The sequence below is a fragment of the Oncorhynchus mykiss genome, chromosome 13, assembly GCF_057628025.1.
Source record: "Oncorhynchus mykiss isolate SJ-2025 chromosome 13, ASM5762802v1, whole genome shotgun sequence".
NCBI lineage: Eukaryota > Metazoa > Chordata > Actinopteri > Salmoniformes > Salmonidae > Oncorhynchus > Oncorhynchus mykiss.
Window position 1 is genome coordinate 76445571 of NC_143034.1, and position 18300 is coordinate 76463870.

The following is an 18300-nucleotide window of genomic DNA, read 5'->3' on the forward strand; positions in this document are numbered from 1 at the left end:
AAACTTATTAGATTATTTTGGAATGTTGTTGATGCTCAGTTCATGTTAGCAACCAACTAAATATAACTTGAAGCAATCCTACATATTTACATACTAGGTAGTTTCTTTATGTAGCTCTGATATATATATATATATATACAATACTACGTTGAAGCAATAAGACCAGAGGGGTTGTGGTATATGGCTAATATACCACGGCTTAGGGCTGTTCTTTCACGCGGTGCAGCGCGGAGTGCCTGGACACAGACCTTAGCCGTGGTATATTGACCATATACCACAGGCGCTCGGGCCTTATTGCTATTATAAACTGGTTACTAAAGTAATTAGAGCAGTAATAACACATGTTTTGTCATACCTGTGGTATACGGTCTCATGTACCACGGCTGTCAGCCAATCAGCATTCAGGGCTGGAACCACCCAGTTTATAATTGTTGGTAGATTTTAAGGAGGAATTTTTAGTTGACCAAAATTGCTTCTTCTTTGTTGTCTACTCTGTTTAAATCAGTTGTAAAAGCTGTTTGTTAATAAGCATGGTTTGATACATCTTCTGTGAAGGTGTCCATGTCTTGATACATCTTCTGTGAAGGTTTCCATGGTTTGATACATCTTCTGTGAAGGTTTCCATGTCTTGATACATCTTCTGTGAAGGTTTCCATGGTTTGATACATCTTCTGTGAAGGTTTCCATGGTTTGATACATCTTCTGTGAAGGTTTCCATGTCTTGATACATCTTCTGTGAAAGTTTCCATGTCTCGATACATCTTCTGTGAAGGTTTCCATGATTTGATACATCTTCTGTGAAGGTTTCCATGTCTTATGTATATCCGTGTATCCTAACCAGCGGTACCAGAACCCCCGGGGGGTAACGGGCCTATCCATAGGGGGTACCTGAGAAGACTGAGGTCATAGGCTTACTAGTAATGGGCATGAGGGGGTACTCTGGGCAGAGTAAAATGGACTTGGTGGTACATTAACCAAAAGGTTGGGAACCACTGATGTACATTATGAAAATGCTTGGTTGAAAATACTGCCACTTGGTGTTTACAACTACTACTACCAAAGATGTAGTATACTCTGCTGTCGCCTATTGGCAAGAAAGGGAATCTCATATTTTAAGCCGTGTGAAACATTCGACTCCTCAGTGCGTCCAGTCAGAGCGTTTGTTTTGAAATGGGGAAGTCAAGTTTTGTAACAATCCAATAGGAGGAAGGAAAACAGCAGCTTCACATTACAGTTGGTCGAATAACCAGATTTTTTAAAAACAAATCTATAAGAATGCAACTAGCCAGCTAAGCAACTAGTTAGGTAGCGGTCGAAATTTAAGCAATTGTTACCTGGAGGAAAATGGGGGAGGGTCATGCTTTTTCAGTTTCAGTCAGGCGGGGGGGTGTAGTATTTTCTTGTATTTAGTCCAGGGGAGGGTCATGTAATTTGTAATCGATTTATATGTCAATATTTGTCAGCATTTTGGAATGTACGTGTTGAATTCGGCTATGTAACTTTGGTGTACAACCCTGCTCTCTCTCGTTCTCCTCGCTGAGCTCGGCTGGGTGGGCACTTAGCTTTCCATTGGCTTTTCGAGCAGACCCTCTCTGTGCTTGGTGTATCAGCACGTGGGCATGTAGAGTATCTGGTGAATCAAATGGTGCTTGTAGTGATGACGTAGGGAGCTAGCGCACAATAAGAACGATGGTAGAAATGCTGCATTCAAAACAACTGGGAACTCAGAAATCTCAGACTTCGGTGCATTCAAGACAACTCGGGGAAAAGGGGGGGGAGAACGAGCTCCGACTGGGGAAAATAGTTTTGAAAGGTCATCCAACTCCGAATTCAAAGTCGGAAACTCAGGCATCTTGCTAGAGCTCTGACTTTCCGACCTGAAGATCACAGACATTATTTGTCCTATTTTGTGTGTGTGTGTGTGTGTGTGTGTGTGTGTGTTGGGTTCCCAGTTGTCTTGAAAGCACCAAAAAAACTCTGGTGTATCACAACAACAAGCATGGCGTTGCACAATTATGGAAGGACCACAGTTCGTGAAACATGTATCTTCACTACAATTTACAGGTTTCTTTGCGGTCTCTGTCCGCTGAAGAGAGTCTAGAAAAGTTTAATATAATTTTGGAGTTGAATGGAGATGGTTCCTCAATGTGGAAAAACGTGAAGGGATAAAATCAGGTGTTGGAGGAGTTGCTACTGAGTTTTTCAAGCGATATGTTTATCCTAGGCTGCCTGTCATTACATCATGATTTAGTTTTTTATTCGAAGCATTAGTCTCACATTCTATAGTCAACTTACACACGACACTGACATGCACTACCTCATCAGCTATGTGTGACGTTTTAAAAGTATGTAGATCTGTCCATAATGAGAATGTTTTGTTGTTGACCAAAATGGCTCCTACTGTTGCCTACTACCAGGTTCTGCTCATTAAATTGTTAGGCTATTTGTTAATAAAACATGTAATTGTTCTTTTGTTAAGGGTTTTACGGTTTGATAAAGACTGCCTCTTTACCGGACTTGTGTTTGTTTATGTTTTCAACTACCCCTACCAACGATTTTAGAGTATAATTGACTTTGTGGCTGTGTTATCTAGTGGGAACCGGCTAGCGCTTCCGGTATGAGGGAGAGTTGAATGAAATATTTAGCTGGCTTAATTCCCTTCCGTGCCAACAGGTGGCAGTAACTGAACGAGTCAACTCTTCAAAAGACAGGCAACTAGTTTTCTGAACGGCGTGTGAGATAGATTTCCTTCCACACAGCAACAATGGCAGCCTCCAATACCAATGTGATACGGGTGCGATTGTATTTTGATTACCCGCCGCCCTCGGTAACCGACTGTCGCATGTGCTGGGTCCTCGTGGATCTGAACAAATGCCGCGTGGTAGCAGACATAGCCAGCTTGATCAGGGAAAAGTTCGACTTCAGTCGCAGGAGCATTTTGAGTCTGTTCATTGAAGACTGCTACCTGCCGCACACAGAGAGCGTCTACGTAGTCCGAGATAACGACAGCATCAGGTGCGTCACACACACACCCGCCCAGCCAGACATGTTTTTATCCAGTCTGATCCACGCTTAGCTCTAGACCTGCGCTAGTGCTTTGGACAAGAGCTAATGGCGCTGTAACTTTAATTCGGATTTCAGTCTGTGATCTAACCCACGTGGTTGGTTCATTCAATTTTATTTGGGTTGGTTATACAGCCTAGCTAGGTAGCTAGCTACACCGGCTCGCAACAAAACAATAGAGGGGTTGCACTCCAAGCCTGGTCTTAGCCTAGGCCAATATGTTTTCACACACACACCACCCCTAGTACTTTGAGAATATCTACCGTTACAACCCTCCGTGTTGTGTTGATTGACAGAGTCAAGGTGGACACCCTAACCCTTTCGAGTGGAAGTCAGCCGAACACATCTGCTGTGAAGTCCAAGAAGAGGAGGAGAGCTGCCGAGGAGGAGGAGGAGGAGCCCACACAGAACCGAGTGAGTGAAGAGTGGAAGAAAAAGAAGAAGAGAAAGGAGAGTCAGGAGGCCGATTCCAACCAGGCTGCGGTTGAAGAGAGGAGGAAAGAAGACAAGAAGAAACAGAAGAAGAAAGATAAGAAGGTGTCGACCAAAACCACTGCCTCGTCCACAGGACCCCCTCCCACCTCGTCCACAGGACCCTCTCCCACCTCATCCACAGGACCCTCTCCCACTGTAGTCAAAGCGGACAAAAACACCAAGAAGGCTCCAGCGGCCACAGCAGTATCTGTTAACGGTAAAGCCACAGCAGTATCTGTTAACGGTAAAGCCACAGCAAAGACCCCGAATGGGGAAACGGACGACTCTTCTGATTCCAGTGAAAGCAGTAGTGAGGAGGAGGCCCCCAGTAAAACCCCCATGCAGAAACTACCCCCCAAATCACACTCTGCTAGCTCTACACCCCCTGTCACATCTAAAGCCACCCCTGTAGTTAAACCCCGAGTCCCCATTAAGAAACCACGCCCACCTCCCTCATCATCTGATTCGGACTCGTCAGACTCATCGGGTGACGATGCCTCTAGCAAAGCCACCACAGCCAAACCTCCCGTTAAAAACCAAACTCCTCTATCCAAACCTGCTGCCACTCCTCCTACCACTACACCCACTGGCCTTGGAGCTGGTCCTAGAGACAAAACCACCCCCTCCAGGCCCAGCCTCCCTTCCTCAGGTCCCAGGACCTCTGTATCCCCTGGCCAGAGAGCTAATGCTCCAGGGCCAGGCTCTACCCCAGCAGTGCAGAAGGCCCACAGGAGGCCTGAGAGCCCATGCTCTAGTAGTAGTAGTGAGGAGGAGATCCAGCTGGTTATCAAACAACCGGGCCTGGGGATGGGAATAGTCCCTGCTATGGCAGCACAACCCACCTGGAGAGGCAGGGGAAGCCCTAGGGGTGCGGAGAGAGGTGGGGGTAGAGGGATTAGGGGTAGAGGGGATGGAGGCCAGAGTTGGGGTGGTGGAGGTAGGGGGGTTAGAGGGGAGTGGGACAGGGGTCCTCGTGGTGGGGGTAGAGGTGGGGAGTGGGACAGGGGTCCTCGTGGGGGTAGAGGTGGGGAGTGGGACAGGGGTCCTCGTGGGGGTAAAGGAGGGAGAGGGGAAGATGCAGGGTTTTATTTCAACTATGAAGGTGGACAGCGACAGCAGACTCCTCAGCCACCATCGTACCAGAAGGACTCCCTGAATAACAGCTCTGTGGTGTTTCAGGTAAGTCAACTGACTGCTACACGGTATTCCAGGGTTGATCAATTCAAATCATTTAGATTTTTCTATTTTTTTTAATTCTCATTGAAAAGCACAGAACTGGAATTAGCATTTCAGTTTACTTCCTGAATTGAAATGGACTCGACACCGACCCTGTGGCATTCTGTAACCTACTTCTGTTCTGTTGCTGCTGCAACGAAGATGTGGGAGGTATGACATTTATAGGTGTGTGTGTGTGTGTGTTGTAGAACCCATCAGAGAGTGTCCCCAAGAGGGACTACAGTGAGATGCCCCTCCTAGCTGCTCCCCCTCAGGACGGACAGAAGATCGCCTTCAAGGTAACCCACCTCTTATAGATCGCCGAGGTAACCCACCTCTTATAGATCGCCGAGGTAACCCACCTCTTATAGATCGCCGAGGTAACCCACCTCTTATAGATCGCCGAGGTAACCCACCTCTTATAGACCGAGGTAACCCACCTCTTATAGACCGAGTTAACCCGCCTCTTATAGACCGTCGAGGTAACCCACCTCTTATAGACCGTCGAGGTAACCCACCTCTTATAGACCGTCGAGGTAACCCGCCTCTTATAGACCGTAGAGGTAACCCACCTCTTATAGACCGTAGAGGTAACCCACCTCTTATAGACCGTCGAGGTAACCCACCTCTTATCCCACCTCTTATAGACCGTCGAGGTAACCCACCTCTTATAGACCGTCGAGGTAACCCGCCTCTTATAGACCGTCGAGGTAACCCGCCTCTTATAGACCGTCGAGGTAACCCGCCTCTTATAGACCGTCGAGGTAACCCACCTCTTATAGACCGTCGAGGTAACCCGCCTCTTATAGACCGTCGAGGTAACCCACCTCTTATAGACCGTCGAGGTAACCCGCCTCTTATAGACCGTCGAGGTAACCCGCCTCTTATAGACCGTCGAGGTAACCCGCCTCTTATAGACCGTCGAGGTAACCCACCTCTTATAGACCGTCGAGGTAACCCACCTCTTATAGACCGTCGAGGTAACCCACCTCTTATAGACCGTCGAGGTAACCCGCCTCTTATAGACCGTCGAGGTAACCCACCTCTTATAGACCGACCGTCGAGGTAACCCACCTCTTATAGACCGTCGAGGTAACCCACCTCTTATAGACCGTCGAGGTAACCCACCTCTTATAGACCGAGGTAACCCGCCTCTTATAGACCTGCTGGCGGTTCCGTACTCACCACACAGCTCAGTCTGATACACTGGGTTCAGATGGAAGCAATGCGTTTCACCTTCACTCAGGTCATGTGTCTTTATCTAGCCAGGGTGGTCCACTCAGTAACACTGTTTCCCAGTGGTTCAACTGGAAGGGCCTTAGTGTACTGGTAGAAAGAAGACCATAGTTAGTGTATAGCGTCACTCCATTCAGACACTGGAGCCTTCTTGCTGCTCAGGTCATGTGACCAGGAAACTCCTAGCTGTACTAATTCAGTCGACTCTCCATGGTCGAGGAGGGAAAGAGTTAAAGATGCTGCTGATGTACAATGGCAAGAGAAAATATGTGAACCCTTTGGAATTACCTGGATTTCTGCATTCATTCATCATCACATTTCATCTGATCTTCACCGAAGTCACAACAATAGACAGTCTGCTGCTTTAAAACTAATAACAAAACAATTATAGGTTTTCATGTCTTTATTGAACCCACATTGAAAAAGTATGGATTTAATAACTGGTTGATCCTCCTTTGGCAGCAATAACCTCAACTAAATGTGTCCTGTAGTTGTAGGTCAGACCTGTACAATGGTCAGGAGGAATTTTGGACCATTCCTCTTTACAAAACCGCTTCAGTTCAGCAATGTTCAAGGGATGTCTGGTGTAAACCGCTCTCTCTCTCTCGAGGTCATGCCACAGCATCTCAAATCGGGTTGAGGTCAGGACTCTTGACTGGGCCACTCCAGAAGGCGTATTTTCTTCTGTTGAAGCCGTTCTGTTGTTTATTTTACTTCTGTGTTTTGGGTCGTTGTCCTGTTTCATCGCCCAACTTCTGTTGAACTTCAATTGGCGTACAGATAGCCTTACATTCTCCTGCAAAATGTCTTGATAAACTTGGGAATTCATTTTTCTGCCGACGATAGCAAACTGTCCAGGCCCTGAGGCAACAAAGCAGCCCCAAACCTTGATGCTCCCTCCACTATACTTTACAGTTGGGATGAGGTTTTGATGTTGGTGTGCTGTGCCTTTTTTTATCCACGCATAGTGATGTCTGTTCCTTCCAAACAACTCAACTGTAGTTTCATCTGTCCACAGAATATTTTGCCAGTAGCGCTGTGGAACATCCAGGTGCTCTTTTTGAGAACTTCAGACGTGCAGCAATGGCTTCTTCCGTGGTGTCCTCCCATGAACACCATTCTTGTTTAGTGTTTTACGTATCGTAGACTCGTCAACAGAGATGTTAGGCATGTTCCAGAGGTTTCTGTAAGTCTTAAGCTGACACTCTAGGATTCTTCTTAACCTCATTGAGCATTCTGCGCTGTGCTCTTGCAGTAGTCATCTTTGCAGGACGGCCACTCCTAGGAAGAGTAGTAACAGTGCTGAACTTTCTCCATTTATAGACCGTTTGTCTGACCGTGGACTGATGAACATCAAGACTTTTAGAGATACTTTGTAACCCTTTCCAGCTTTATGCAAGTCAACCATTCTTAATCTTAGGTTTTCTGAGATCTCTTTTGTTCGAGGCATGGTTCACATCAGGCAATGCTTCTTGTGAATAGCAAACTCACATTTTGTGATTTTTTTTTTAAAACATTTTTTAAAGGGCAGGGCAGCTCTAACCAACATCTCCAATCTCGTCTCATTGATTGGACTCCAGGTTAGCCGACTCCAGACTCCAATTAGCTTTTGGAGAAGTCATTAGCCTCGGTGTTCACATACTTTTTCCAACCTACACTGTGAATGTTTAAATGATGTATTCAATATAGACAAGAGAAATACACTCATTTGTGTGTTATTAGTGTAAGCGCACTGTGTTTTGTCTATTGTTGTGACTTAGATGAAGAGCAGATCAAATTTGATGACCAATTAATCCAGAAGTCCAGGTAATTCATGCAGAAGTCCAGGTAATTCATGCAGAAGTCCAGGTAATTCATCCAGAAGTCCAGGTAATTCATCCAGAAGTCCAGGTAATTCATCCAGAAGTCCAGGTAATTCATCCAGAAGTCCAGGTAATTCATCCAGAAGTCCAGGTAATTCATCCAGAAGTCCAGGTAATTCATCCAGAAGTCCAGGTAATTCATCCAGAAGTCCAGGTAATTCATGCAGAAGTCCAGGTAATTCGTCCAGAAGTCCAGGTAATTCATCCAGAAGTCCAGGTAATTCATCCAGAAGTCCAGGTAATTCATCCAGAAATCCAGGTAATTCCAAAGGGTTCACATATCTTTTTCTTACCACTGTAAGTCCCTCCGTTTTCCATGTGAATAAAAGCTCTTTAATTAAAATAGAAGAAGAGTGAGAGATGACTGTAGAGTTGTCTGTTGCTAAGGTACTACACACCTCCATGTAACTCATTATCACTCTGTCGTGTGTGTGTGTGTTCACAGCTGCTGGAGCTGACAGAGAACTACACACCAGAGGTGTCTGAGTATAAAGTAAGTAAAAATAGTTGAAAGACTCACTGTTTTCTCTCCTCTGTCTGGTATAACATGAGGAGACAGCTGTGTGAACAGGGTTAGGAACTGTTTTCTCTCCTCTGTCTGGTATAACATGAGGAGACAGCTGTGTGAACAGGGTTAGGAACTGTTTTCTCTCCTCTGTCTGGGATAACATGAGGAGAAACAGCTGTGTGAACAGGGTTAGAAACTGTTTTCTCTCTGTGTCTGGTATAACATGAGGAGAAAGAGCTGTGTGAACAGGGTTAGGAACTGTTTTCTCTCCTCTGTCTGGTATAACTTGGAGAAACAGCTGTGTGAACAGGGTTAGGAACTGTTTTCTCTCCTCTGTCTGGTATAACATGAGGAGAAACAGCTGTGTGAACAGGGTTAGGAACTGTTTTCTCTCTCTCCTCTGTCTGGTATAACTTGAGGAGAAACAGCTGTGTGAACAGGGTTAGGAACTGTTTTCTCTCCTCTGTCTGGTATAACTTGAGGAGAAACAGCTGTGTGAACACTGTTAGGAACTGTTTTCTCTCTCTGTCTGGTATAACTTGAGGAGACAGAGCTGTGTGAACACTTAGGAACTGTTTTCTCTCTCCTCTGTCTGGTATAACATGAGGAGACAGAGCTGTGTGAACACTTAGGAACTGTTTTCTCTCTCTGTGTCTGGTATAACTTGAGGAGAAACAGCTGTGTGAACAGGGTTAGGAACTGTTTTCTCTCTCTGTGTCTGGTATAACTTGAGGAGACAGAGCTGTGTGAACACGGTTAGGAACTGTTTTCTCTCCTCTGTCTGGTATAACATGAGGAGACAGAGCTGTGTGAACAGGGTTAGGAACTGTTTTCTCTCCTCTGTCTGGTATAACTTGAGGAGACAGAGCTGTGTGAACAGGGTTAGGAACTGTTTTCTCTCTGTGTCTGGTATAACATGAGGAGACAGAGCTGTGTGAACACGGTTAGAAACTGTTTTCTCTCCTCTGTCTGGTATAACATGAGGAGAAACAGCTGTGTGAACAGGGTTAGGAACTGTTTTCTCTCCTCTGTCTGGTATAACATGAGGAGAAACAGCTGTGTGAACAGGGTTAGGAACTGTTTTCTCTCCTCTGTCTGGTATAACTTGAGGAGAAACAGCTGTGTGAACACTGTTAGGAACTGTTTTCTCTCTCTGTCTGGTATAACTTGAGGAGAAACAGCTGTGTGAACACGGTTAGAAACTGTTTTCTCTAACCACAAGGTGGACAGAACTTTAGAAGAAAAATTGATGTCCTGAACTAGGACTAAATACATGTGGGTAATGTTCTTTCTCACTGTGTCTCCCCGTTTGTCTATCAGGAGGGGAAAATCATTCATTTCGACCACAGCACCAAACAGATTGAGCTAGAGCTGCTCTCTGCTTATCAAGGTAAGGCCAAACAGGTGGCTGCTCTCTGCTTATCAAGGTAAGATCAAACAGATTGAGCTAGAGCTGCTCTCTGCTTATCAAGGTAAGATCAAACAGATTGAGCTAGAGCTGCTCTCTGCTTATCAAGGTAAGGCCAAACAGATGACTGCTCTCTGCTTATCAAGGTAAGATCAAACGGATGGCTGCTCTCTGCTTATCAAGGTAAAGCCAAACGGATGGCTGCTCTCTGCTTATCAAGGTAGGATGAAGATCCCTCACTTAACAGTTTAAACGAATGGGGGGTGGGGAAATGAAGGAAATAACTGTTGAATGGCGATACTCCACCCTTCTCACAGAGTGCACTGGCACAACTTCCTGTCATTGGATTGATGTAATGATTGGCTGGAGTGAGCTTCCATTGTTAAATCCATGATGAGAAGTGTTCCAGTGTGTAACTTTGGGAGAAAGGTGGAGAATCAGGACTCAGACGATGTTTCCCTCAGCCATCTGAAGGCACCTTGGCACTACCTGTCATTGCTGGACCTTACCAAGATGGACCAACCTTAACATGTCTGTCTGCCCCTCAGCGCCGGTGGAGCCGGGGAAGTTTGACCTGGTGTATCAGAACGCGGACGGATCCGAGAGTGTAGAGTACGCTGTGTCCCGGGGCTCCAGGGTAAGATATAAAATACTGTTACTATACGTTTATATATACATGAATAAAACCAATAGAATCAGTGTAGGGTACGCTGTGTCCCGGGGCTCCAGGGTAAGATATAAAATACTGTTACTATACGTTTATATATACATGAATAAAACCAATAGAATCAGTGTAGAGTACGCTGTGTCCCGGGGCTCCAGGGTAAGATATAAAATACTGTTACTATACGTTTATATATACATGAATAAAACCAATAGAATCAGTGTAGGGTACGCTGTGTCCCGGGGCTCCAGGGTAAGATATAAAATACTGTTACTATACGTTTATATATACATGAATAAAACCAATAGAATCAGTGTAGGGTACGCTGTGTCCCGGGGCTCCAGGGTAAGATATAAAATACTGTTACTATACGTTTATATATACATGAATAAAACCAATAGAATCAGTGTAGAGTACGCTGTGTCCCGGGGCTCCAGGGTAAGATATAAAATACTGTTACTATACGTTTATATATACATGAATAAAACCAATAGAATCAGTGTAGGGTACGCTGTGTCCCGGGGCTCCAGGGTAAGACATAAAATACTGGTACTGTATGTTTATATATATATATATACATGAATAAAACCAATAGAATCAGTGTAGGGTACGCTGTGTCCCGGGGCTCCAGGGTAAGACATAAAATACTGGTACTGTATGTTTATATATATATATATATACATGAATAAAACCAATAGAATCAGTGTAGGGTACGCTGTGTCCCGGGGCTCCAGGGTAAGACATAAAATACTGGTACTGTATGTTTATATATATATATATATACATGAATAAAACCAATAGAATCAGTGTAGGGTACGCTGTGTCCCGGGGCTCCAGGGTAAGATATAAAATACTGTTACTATACGTTTATATATACATGAATAAAACCAATAGAATCAGTGTAGAGTACGCTGTGTCCCAGGGCTCCAGGGTAAGATATAAAATACTGTTACTATACGTTTATATATACATGAATAAAACCAATAGAATCAGTGTAGGGTACGCTGTGTCCCAGGGCTCCAGGGTAAGATATAAAATACTGTTACTATACGTTTATATATACATGAATAAAACCAATAGAATCAGTGTAGGGTACGCTGTGTCCCGGGGCTCCAGGGTAAGATATAAAATACTGTTACTATACGTTTATATATACATGAATAAAACCAATAGAATCAGTGTAGGGTACGCTGTGTCCCGGGGCTCCAGGGTAAGATATAAAATACTGTTACTATACGTTTATATATACATGAATAAAACCAATAGAATCAGTGTAGAGTACGCTGTGTCCCGGGGCTCCAGGGTAAGATATAAAATACTGTTACTGTACAGAGTTATTTCACCCTGCCTGCATGCACAATTGAACTGTGCACATTCATCAAAATTTAGACTTCATTTCTACAATACTGTATTATCAGATTGTATTTCAGAGCCAGGGTCTGGCGTAACACTCTGGGGGGGGGTTGTTTTGTTTTGGTTCCATTGACCACCCTCTCTTCACTAAGCAGGCCTCTTCTCACTCTGTACTGGCTGTGTGACACTGTATGGATGAGCTTGACCCCCTCCCTCTCTATTGTCCCTGACTGCATTTTAACCCCATCACCCACATGTTGAGGCAAGCTGTTCATTGTCCAATGAATGTCCCTTATAATCGTTTAGTTGAAAAGAGAAACCTGTTGGGATACTTTAAACCAGGCATAATGGGGGTTAAATATGTTCCAATAAAACAGCTGTATGTGCAGAATTCGGAATGTTGTGGTTTTCCGGTTACCATGGGGATGTGTTTGTGATGTCACTCCCATAGAATTGAATAGAATCCCTTTTTCAGTGTGTCTTTCTCTCTCTCTCTGCAGGTGACTGAACGTTGGGACTCACTGCTGGAACCCCGGCTAGTTGTTGGGAATTTGAGCTGAGGAACAAGATGGACGTTCTTGGTCGACTTGGACCAGGCATTTCTAACACACTGGCCCATTTCCCACACTTGAGTTGCCCAGTATTGGCCAAATTATAATAATTCAGCACACAACCCCAATTTAGATTAAGTTAAAGATGGACCAGTCCAACTCTGGCATTTGCCGGATCTGCCCCATGGCCAGTCCGTTTCTGGTTGGATGGACTGGGGCTTGTTCTGACACCTCCATAGACAGTTTACCCTGGACCCAGATTAAGCTGGAGATGTTCCATTCACTATGATTATGTTTAGTTCAGGAGTAGAGCCTTAATCTGGGTCTGGGAAACCAGCCTTACTGTCAACATGTGGTTGACTCTACAGTCTCTCTGATGAAGAGCTATATACTGGTAGCTATTTTACCTTACCAAACCCCTTATCCCAGCCTTACTGTCAACATGTGGTTGACTCTACTAATTCAGGATGTTTTTTTTATTTTTATGGAGATTCAATAGTTTTGCGTTTCAGTTTATTTCCTCAGTAGACAAGAGTTAAAATGAAATTGACCAGAACCTTGGATTCAGCTCATCAAAGTCTGGATTAAAGCTATTGATTAGTTTTAGTTCTGGGTGTGCTGAGCACCATTTTAATGACCCACTTAAACACCTTCTAATGTTGTATTGTGGAAGGGAGGGTACAGGCTAGGTTGCATAAGTACCTTCAAATGTTATTTAATCTTTGGTCTCTTTACTTTTATTTTTTTTTACACATTGATATAACTGTGAATGTCCCATCTTGCATTTTTTTTAAAACTTGTTTGTAAGATAATAAAGTTTGATATCCTATGACCGGATAGGTGGGGTTTCTTAAGCTATGCCATAGTTCCGGTAGTTATCAAGAATAGCATCCACACCAGAGGTCAGGACAATTTAACGGAATGTAAAGTAGCTATTCAGGGTAACCATGGAGCTGGGGCGTGTACAAGGACAATACATACATTGGCGATTGGAAAACGTGTCATATTTAGTTCTGTTTTTACATTTTAAATATCACTATTTATTTTACGTTGATTTACAGTAATGGTTAACTTCCACTTTTCTGTTCAATAGTCCTATGGTTGGAAAACAATCAAGGAGCTAGATGGTGTCACAATCACATCAAATTGTATCTTTCTCAGTATCCTAACATAAAAACACCCGACCTGACACTTTAAAAACACGCTCACGGGCAGATGTTTACGTAAGTCGATTTTTTCCCCCCGTTCATGATCGTGAATCGTAGCCATTTATCGTCTCTACCCGCGGCGCGTCGACCAGTGGTCCTTCCCATTCCGTAACGGGATGCTGCTGATGTCACGGCACCAACCGAGCCAGTCAACAACGGCACCAGCGGAGAACGGCAACCGGAATGATGGGGAATACAGAACCCATTCAAACAAAGTCCGTCCAATAACGACGTTATCTGACAAACCGAACTCTTAAGATGGAAGGAAACGTCTTCCCCGACCAAGAACAGCTTCTAGGCTTCCTGAAAAAGCTCAAGGAGGTATTCGACGTGTGTGATGAGGATGCTGACGGTTATATTCGGGTCGAACATTTTGTGGATTTGGGACTTCAGTTCGGGCAGGGGGACAGAGATGAGGTAAGTCTCCAGCTGTCGGTTAACGACATCTACGGATGATGATGATGATGATGAATGAGAATTTGGAGGATATTTGATCGAAGGAAGCTCCTGTCTGTACAAGTGTTTTGAAATATGATCATCACAACATGTATTAGGCCGTATGTGTGTGTGTGTGTGTGTACGTTAGTTTATTATACATGTATTCATCGCCAACGTCGATATGACACTGAGACAAAACAGGTTGCCAGCCAGAACCGAATGTGATCTCGAGGTGACCGTTGGATTTATTTCCTGATGGATTATACGATTTGGTGTATAAAAAAAAAATCAAATCTGTCTGATAGGATCATTTAGTTGTCACGGTTTAAATAGAACGATACGTTCTCATTGACGTCAACACATCTGTACGCGCGCCAACCACAGGTAGGCATATTCCTCCAGGATATTCAGACATCGATAGGTCTATCATAATGGGGATGGTGAGTCAGATAGACCTAATGGGGAGATGTATATTATATGTATATTACGATTGTACCGGAGATCGTGTGTGTGTGTCTGCATAAGTGTGGTTACATTTGCCAGGTTGCCATTAGGCTTCTTTATCAATGCACTCATTCATTTCACATGAATCATTATCATTTCTCTATAATGAATTAGAAATAAAACTATTATTATAGATTTGGAAAACTATTGGTGTCTGCTGTTTCCCTTGTCACTGTACAGGTTTTCCGATACACCTTTATAGACTTGAGAAGCTTACAGTCAACCAACCAACATCAATACAAACACATTGAAAGGACATGTTTTAGTATCATGTGGAAGCTTATTTAACCCTGTTACAATATCCTTATAACAGACAGACAGACCGGCAGACAGACAGGCAGGCAGACTGACTGACTGATAGACAGACAGGCAGGGCAGGAAGACGGGAAGATAGGAAGACAGACAGGCAGGCAGGGCGGGAAGACAGGCAGGGAAGGTAGGCAGACAGACAGGCAGGACAGGAAGACAGGCAGGCAGGCAGATTGACAGGCAGGGCAGGAACACAGGCAGACTGACAGCCAGACTGACAGACAGACAGGCAGACTGACAGCCAGACTGACAGACAGACAGGCAGACTGACAGGCATACATACAGGCAGGGCAGGAAGACAGACAGACAAGCAGGAAGACAGACATGCAGGGCAGGAAGACAGACAGGCAGGGCAGGAAGACAGACAGGCAGGGAAGGAAGACAGGCAGGCAGGGCAGGAAGACAGACAGACAGGGCAGGAAGACAGGCAGGCAGGGCAGGAAGACAGGCAGGCAGGGCAGGAAGACAGACAGGCAGGACAGGCAGGCAGGGCAGGAAGACAGACAGACAAGCAGAAAGACAGACAGGCAGGGCAGGAAGACAGACAGGCAGGACAGGAAGACAGGCAGGAAGACAGACAGACAAGCAGGAAGACCGGCAGGAAGACAGGCAGGCAGGGCAGGAAGACAGGCAGCTGGGGTGCAGCCTAGTAAACGACCTGTCTCTGTCTGTCTGTCTCAGCAGGATATCACTAAATTACAGTTCCCTGCTTTTCTGATAAATGCTCTGTGTATCTTTCCTTCCTGAGACAAGATATCTATCTATCTATCTATCTATCTATCTATCTATCTATCTATCTATCTATCTATCTATCTATCTATCTATCTATCTATCTATCTATACTGAGTATACAAAACATTAAGAACACCTGCTCTTTCCATGACACAGACTGACCAGGTGAATCCAGGTGAAATCTATGATCCCTTATTGATGTCACCTGTTAAATTCACTTCAATTAGAAAAAAAAGGGTTCCAAAAGGGTTCTACGGCTGTCCCCAAAAGAGAACCCTTTTTGTTCCAGGTAGAAAGGGTTCTACGGCTGTCCCCAAAAGAGAACCCTTTTTGTTCCAGGTAGAAAGGGTTCTACGGCTGTCCCCAAAAGAGAACCCTTTTTGTTCCAGGTAGAAAGGGTTCTACGGCTGTCCCCAAAAGAGAACCCTTTTTGTTCCAGGTAGAAAGGGTTCTACGGCTGTCCCCAAAAGAGAACCCTTTTTGTTCCAGGTAGAAAGGGTTCTACGGCTGTCCCCAAAAGAGAACCCTTTTTGTTCCAGGTAGAAAGGGTTCTACGGCTGTCCCCAAAAGAGAACCCTTTTTGTTCCAGGTAGAAAGGGTTCTAGGGTTCTACCTGCAACCAAAAAGGATTCTTCAAAGGTTTCTCCTATGGGTACAGTTGAAAAACCCTTTAAGGTTCTAGATAGCATTTGTTTTCCTGAGAGTGTAGATGAACGGGAGGAGACAGGTTAAATATAGATTTTTAACCCTTAAGACAATTGGGCCTGGATTGTGTATGTGTGCCATTCAGAAAGTGAATGATAAGACAACATATTTAAGTGCCTGTGGTAGTAGGTGGCCGGCGCACCGATTGGTGTCAAAAACTGCAACGCTGCTGTGTTCTTCACGCTCAACAGTTTCCTGTGTGTATCAAGAATGGTCCACCACCCAAAGGGACATCCAGACAACTTGACACCGCTATGCCTCGAGAAACAGCCTGAATCCTTCAGGGGCCATGGATTCTACAAGGTGTTGGAAATGTTTGTTTCTCAATTGGTGTCAAGGGACCAAACGTGTGCCAGGAAAACATTCCCCACACCTTTACAATACCGCCAGCCTGTACCAGGCAGGATGGACAGGGAAACATTCCCCACACCTTTACACTACCGCCAGCCTGTACCAGGCAGGATGGACAGGGAAACATTCCCCACACCTTTACACTACCGCCAGCCTGTACCAGGCAGGATGAACAGGGAAACATTCCCCACACCTTTACACTACCGCCAGCCTGTACCAGGCAGGATGGACAGGGAAACATTCCCCACACCTTTACACTACCGCCAGCCTGTACCAGGCAGGGTGGACAGGAAAACATTCCCCACACCTTTACACTACCGCCAGCCTGTACCAGGCAGGATGGACAGGGAAAGGGGATACCTAGTCAGTTGCACAATGGAATACATTCAACTTAAGGACTCTGGTTTAAGAACTCTTGTTTCAGGACTCTTGTTTAAGGACTCTTGTTTCAGGACTCTTGTTTAAGGACTCTTGTTTAAGGACTCTTGTTTAAAGACTCTTGTTTCAGGACTCTTGTTTAAGGACTCTTGTTTAAGGACTCTTGTTTAAGGTCTCTTGTTTAAAGACTCTTGTTTCAGGACTCTTGTTTAAGGACTCTGGTTTAAGGACTCTTGTTTCAGGACTCTGGTTTAAGAACTCTTGTTTCAGGACTCTTGTTTCAGGACTCTTGTTTAAAGACTCTTGTTTAAGGACTCTTGTTTAAGGACTCTTGTTTAAAGACTCTTGTTTCAGGACTCTGGTTTAAGAACTCTTGTTTCAGGACTCTTGTTTAAGGACTCTTGTTTCAGGACTCTTGTTTAAGGACTCTTGTTTAAGGACTCTTGTTTAAGGACTCTTGTTTAAAGACTCTTGTTTCAGGACTCTTGTTTAAGGACTCTTGTTTCAGGACTCTTGTTTAAGGACTCTTGTTTAAGGACTCTTGTTTAAGGACTCTTGTTTAAAGACTCTTGTTTCAGGACTCTTGTTTAAGGACTCTTGTTTAAGGACTCTTGTTTAAGGACTCTTGTTTAAAGACTCTTGTTTCAGGACTCTTGTTTAAGGACTCTTGTTTAAGGACTCAAATCAAATCAAATCAAATTTTATTTGTCACATACACATGGTTAGCAGATGTTAATGCGAGTGTAGCGAAATGCTTGTGCTTCTAGTTCCGACAATGCAGTAATAACCAACAAGTAATCTAACTAACAATTCCAAAACTACTGTCTTGTACACAGTGTAAGGGGATAAAGAATATGTACATAAGGATATATGAATGAGTGATGGTACAGAGCAGCATAGGCAAGATACAGTAGATGGTATCGAGTACAGTATGTACAAATGAGATGAGTATGTAAACAAAGTGGCATAGTTTAAAGTGGCTAGTGATACATGTATTACATAAGGATACAGTCGATGATATAGAGTACAGTATATACGTATGCATATGAGATGAATAATGTAGGGTAAGTAACATTATATAAGGTAGCATTGTTTAAAGTGGCTTGTGATATATTTACATCATTTCCCATCAATTCCCATTATTAAAGTGGCTGGAGTTGAGTCAGTGTCAGTGTGTTGGCAGCAGCCACTCAATGTTAGTGGTGGCTGTTTAACAGTCTGATGGCCTTGAGATAGAAGCTGTTTTTCAGTCTCTCGGTCCCAGCTTTGATGCACCTGTACTGACCTCGCCTTCTGGATGATAGCGGGGTGAACAGGCAGTGGCTCGGGTGGTTGATGTCC

General features: G+C 44.3%; 2 protein-coding genes across 8 annotated transcripts in view; both read left to right on the top strand.

Moving 5' to 3' along the window:
• The first annotated feature begins 1092 nt into the window (after positions 1-1092).
• Positions 1093-13163, top strand: coil (coilin p80). 7 transcript variants are annotated; one of them, XM_090197733.1, is made up of 9 exons: positions 1093-3015; positions 3360-4561; positions 4598-4716; positions 4962-5051; positions 8296-8343; positions 9679-9762; positions 9800-9875; positions 10315-10403; positions 12284-13163. In XM_090197733.1, exons 1-9 carry the CDS (start codon positions 2765-2767, stop codon positions 12341-12343), a joined length of 2019 nt encoding a protein of 672 aa, XP_090053859.1. In that variant the 5' UTR covers positions 1093-2764; the 3' UTR covers positions 12344-13163. The 7 variants fall into 7 exon arrangements, with proteins under 7 accessions (XP_090053859.1, XP_090053858.1, XP_090053857.1 ...); XM_090197732.1 differs by having other exon boundaries at positions 3360-4525; positions 4562-4716; XM_090197731.1 differs by having other exon boundaries at positions 3360-4716.
• Positions 13164-13632: 469 nt separating this feature from the next.
• The window catches only part of rab11fip4a (RAB11 family interacting protein 4 (class II) a), a 117426-nt gene continuing 112758 nt past the window's right edge, over positions 13633-18300 (top strand). The window contains exon 1 of the mRNA XM_090197739.1: positions 13633-13959. Within this exon, the coding sequence (XP_090053865.1) occupies positions 13801-13959 (159 nt within the window). The 5' untranslated portion in view covers positions 13633-13800. The remainder of the gene's footprint in view (positions 13960-18300) is intronic.

Bases quoted from the DNA above. Each gene is read 5' to 3' on its own strand.
- coil (XM_090197731.1), top strand. From the start codon at position 2,765: ATGGCAGCCTCCAATACCAATGTGATACGGGTGCGATTGTATTTTGAT. The intron at 5,052-8,295 runs GTAACCCACCTC...GTGTGTTCACAG, and splicing joins GACAGAAGATCGCCTTCAAG to CTGCTGGAGCTGACAGAGAA. The intron at 9,876-10,314 runs GTAAGGCCAAAC...TCTGCCCCTCAG, and splicing joins GCTGCTCTCTGCTTATCAAG to CGCCGGTGGAGCCGGGGAAG.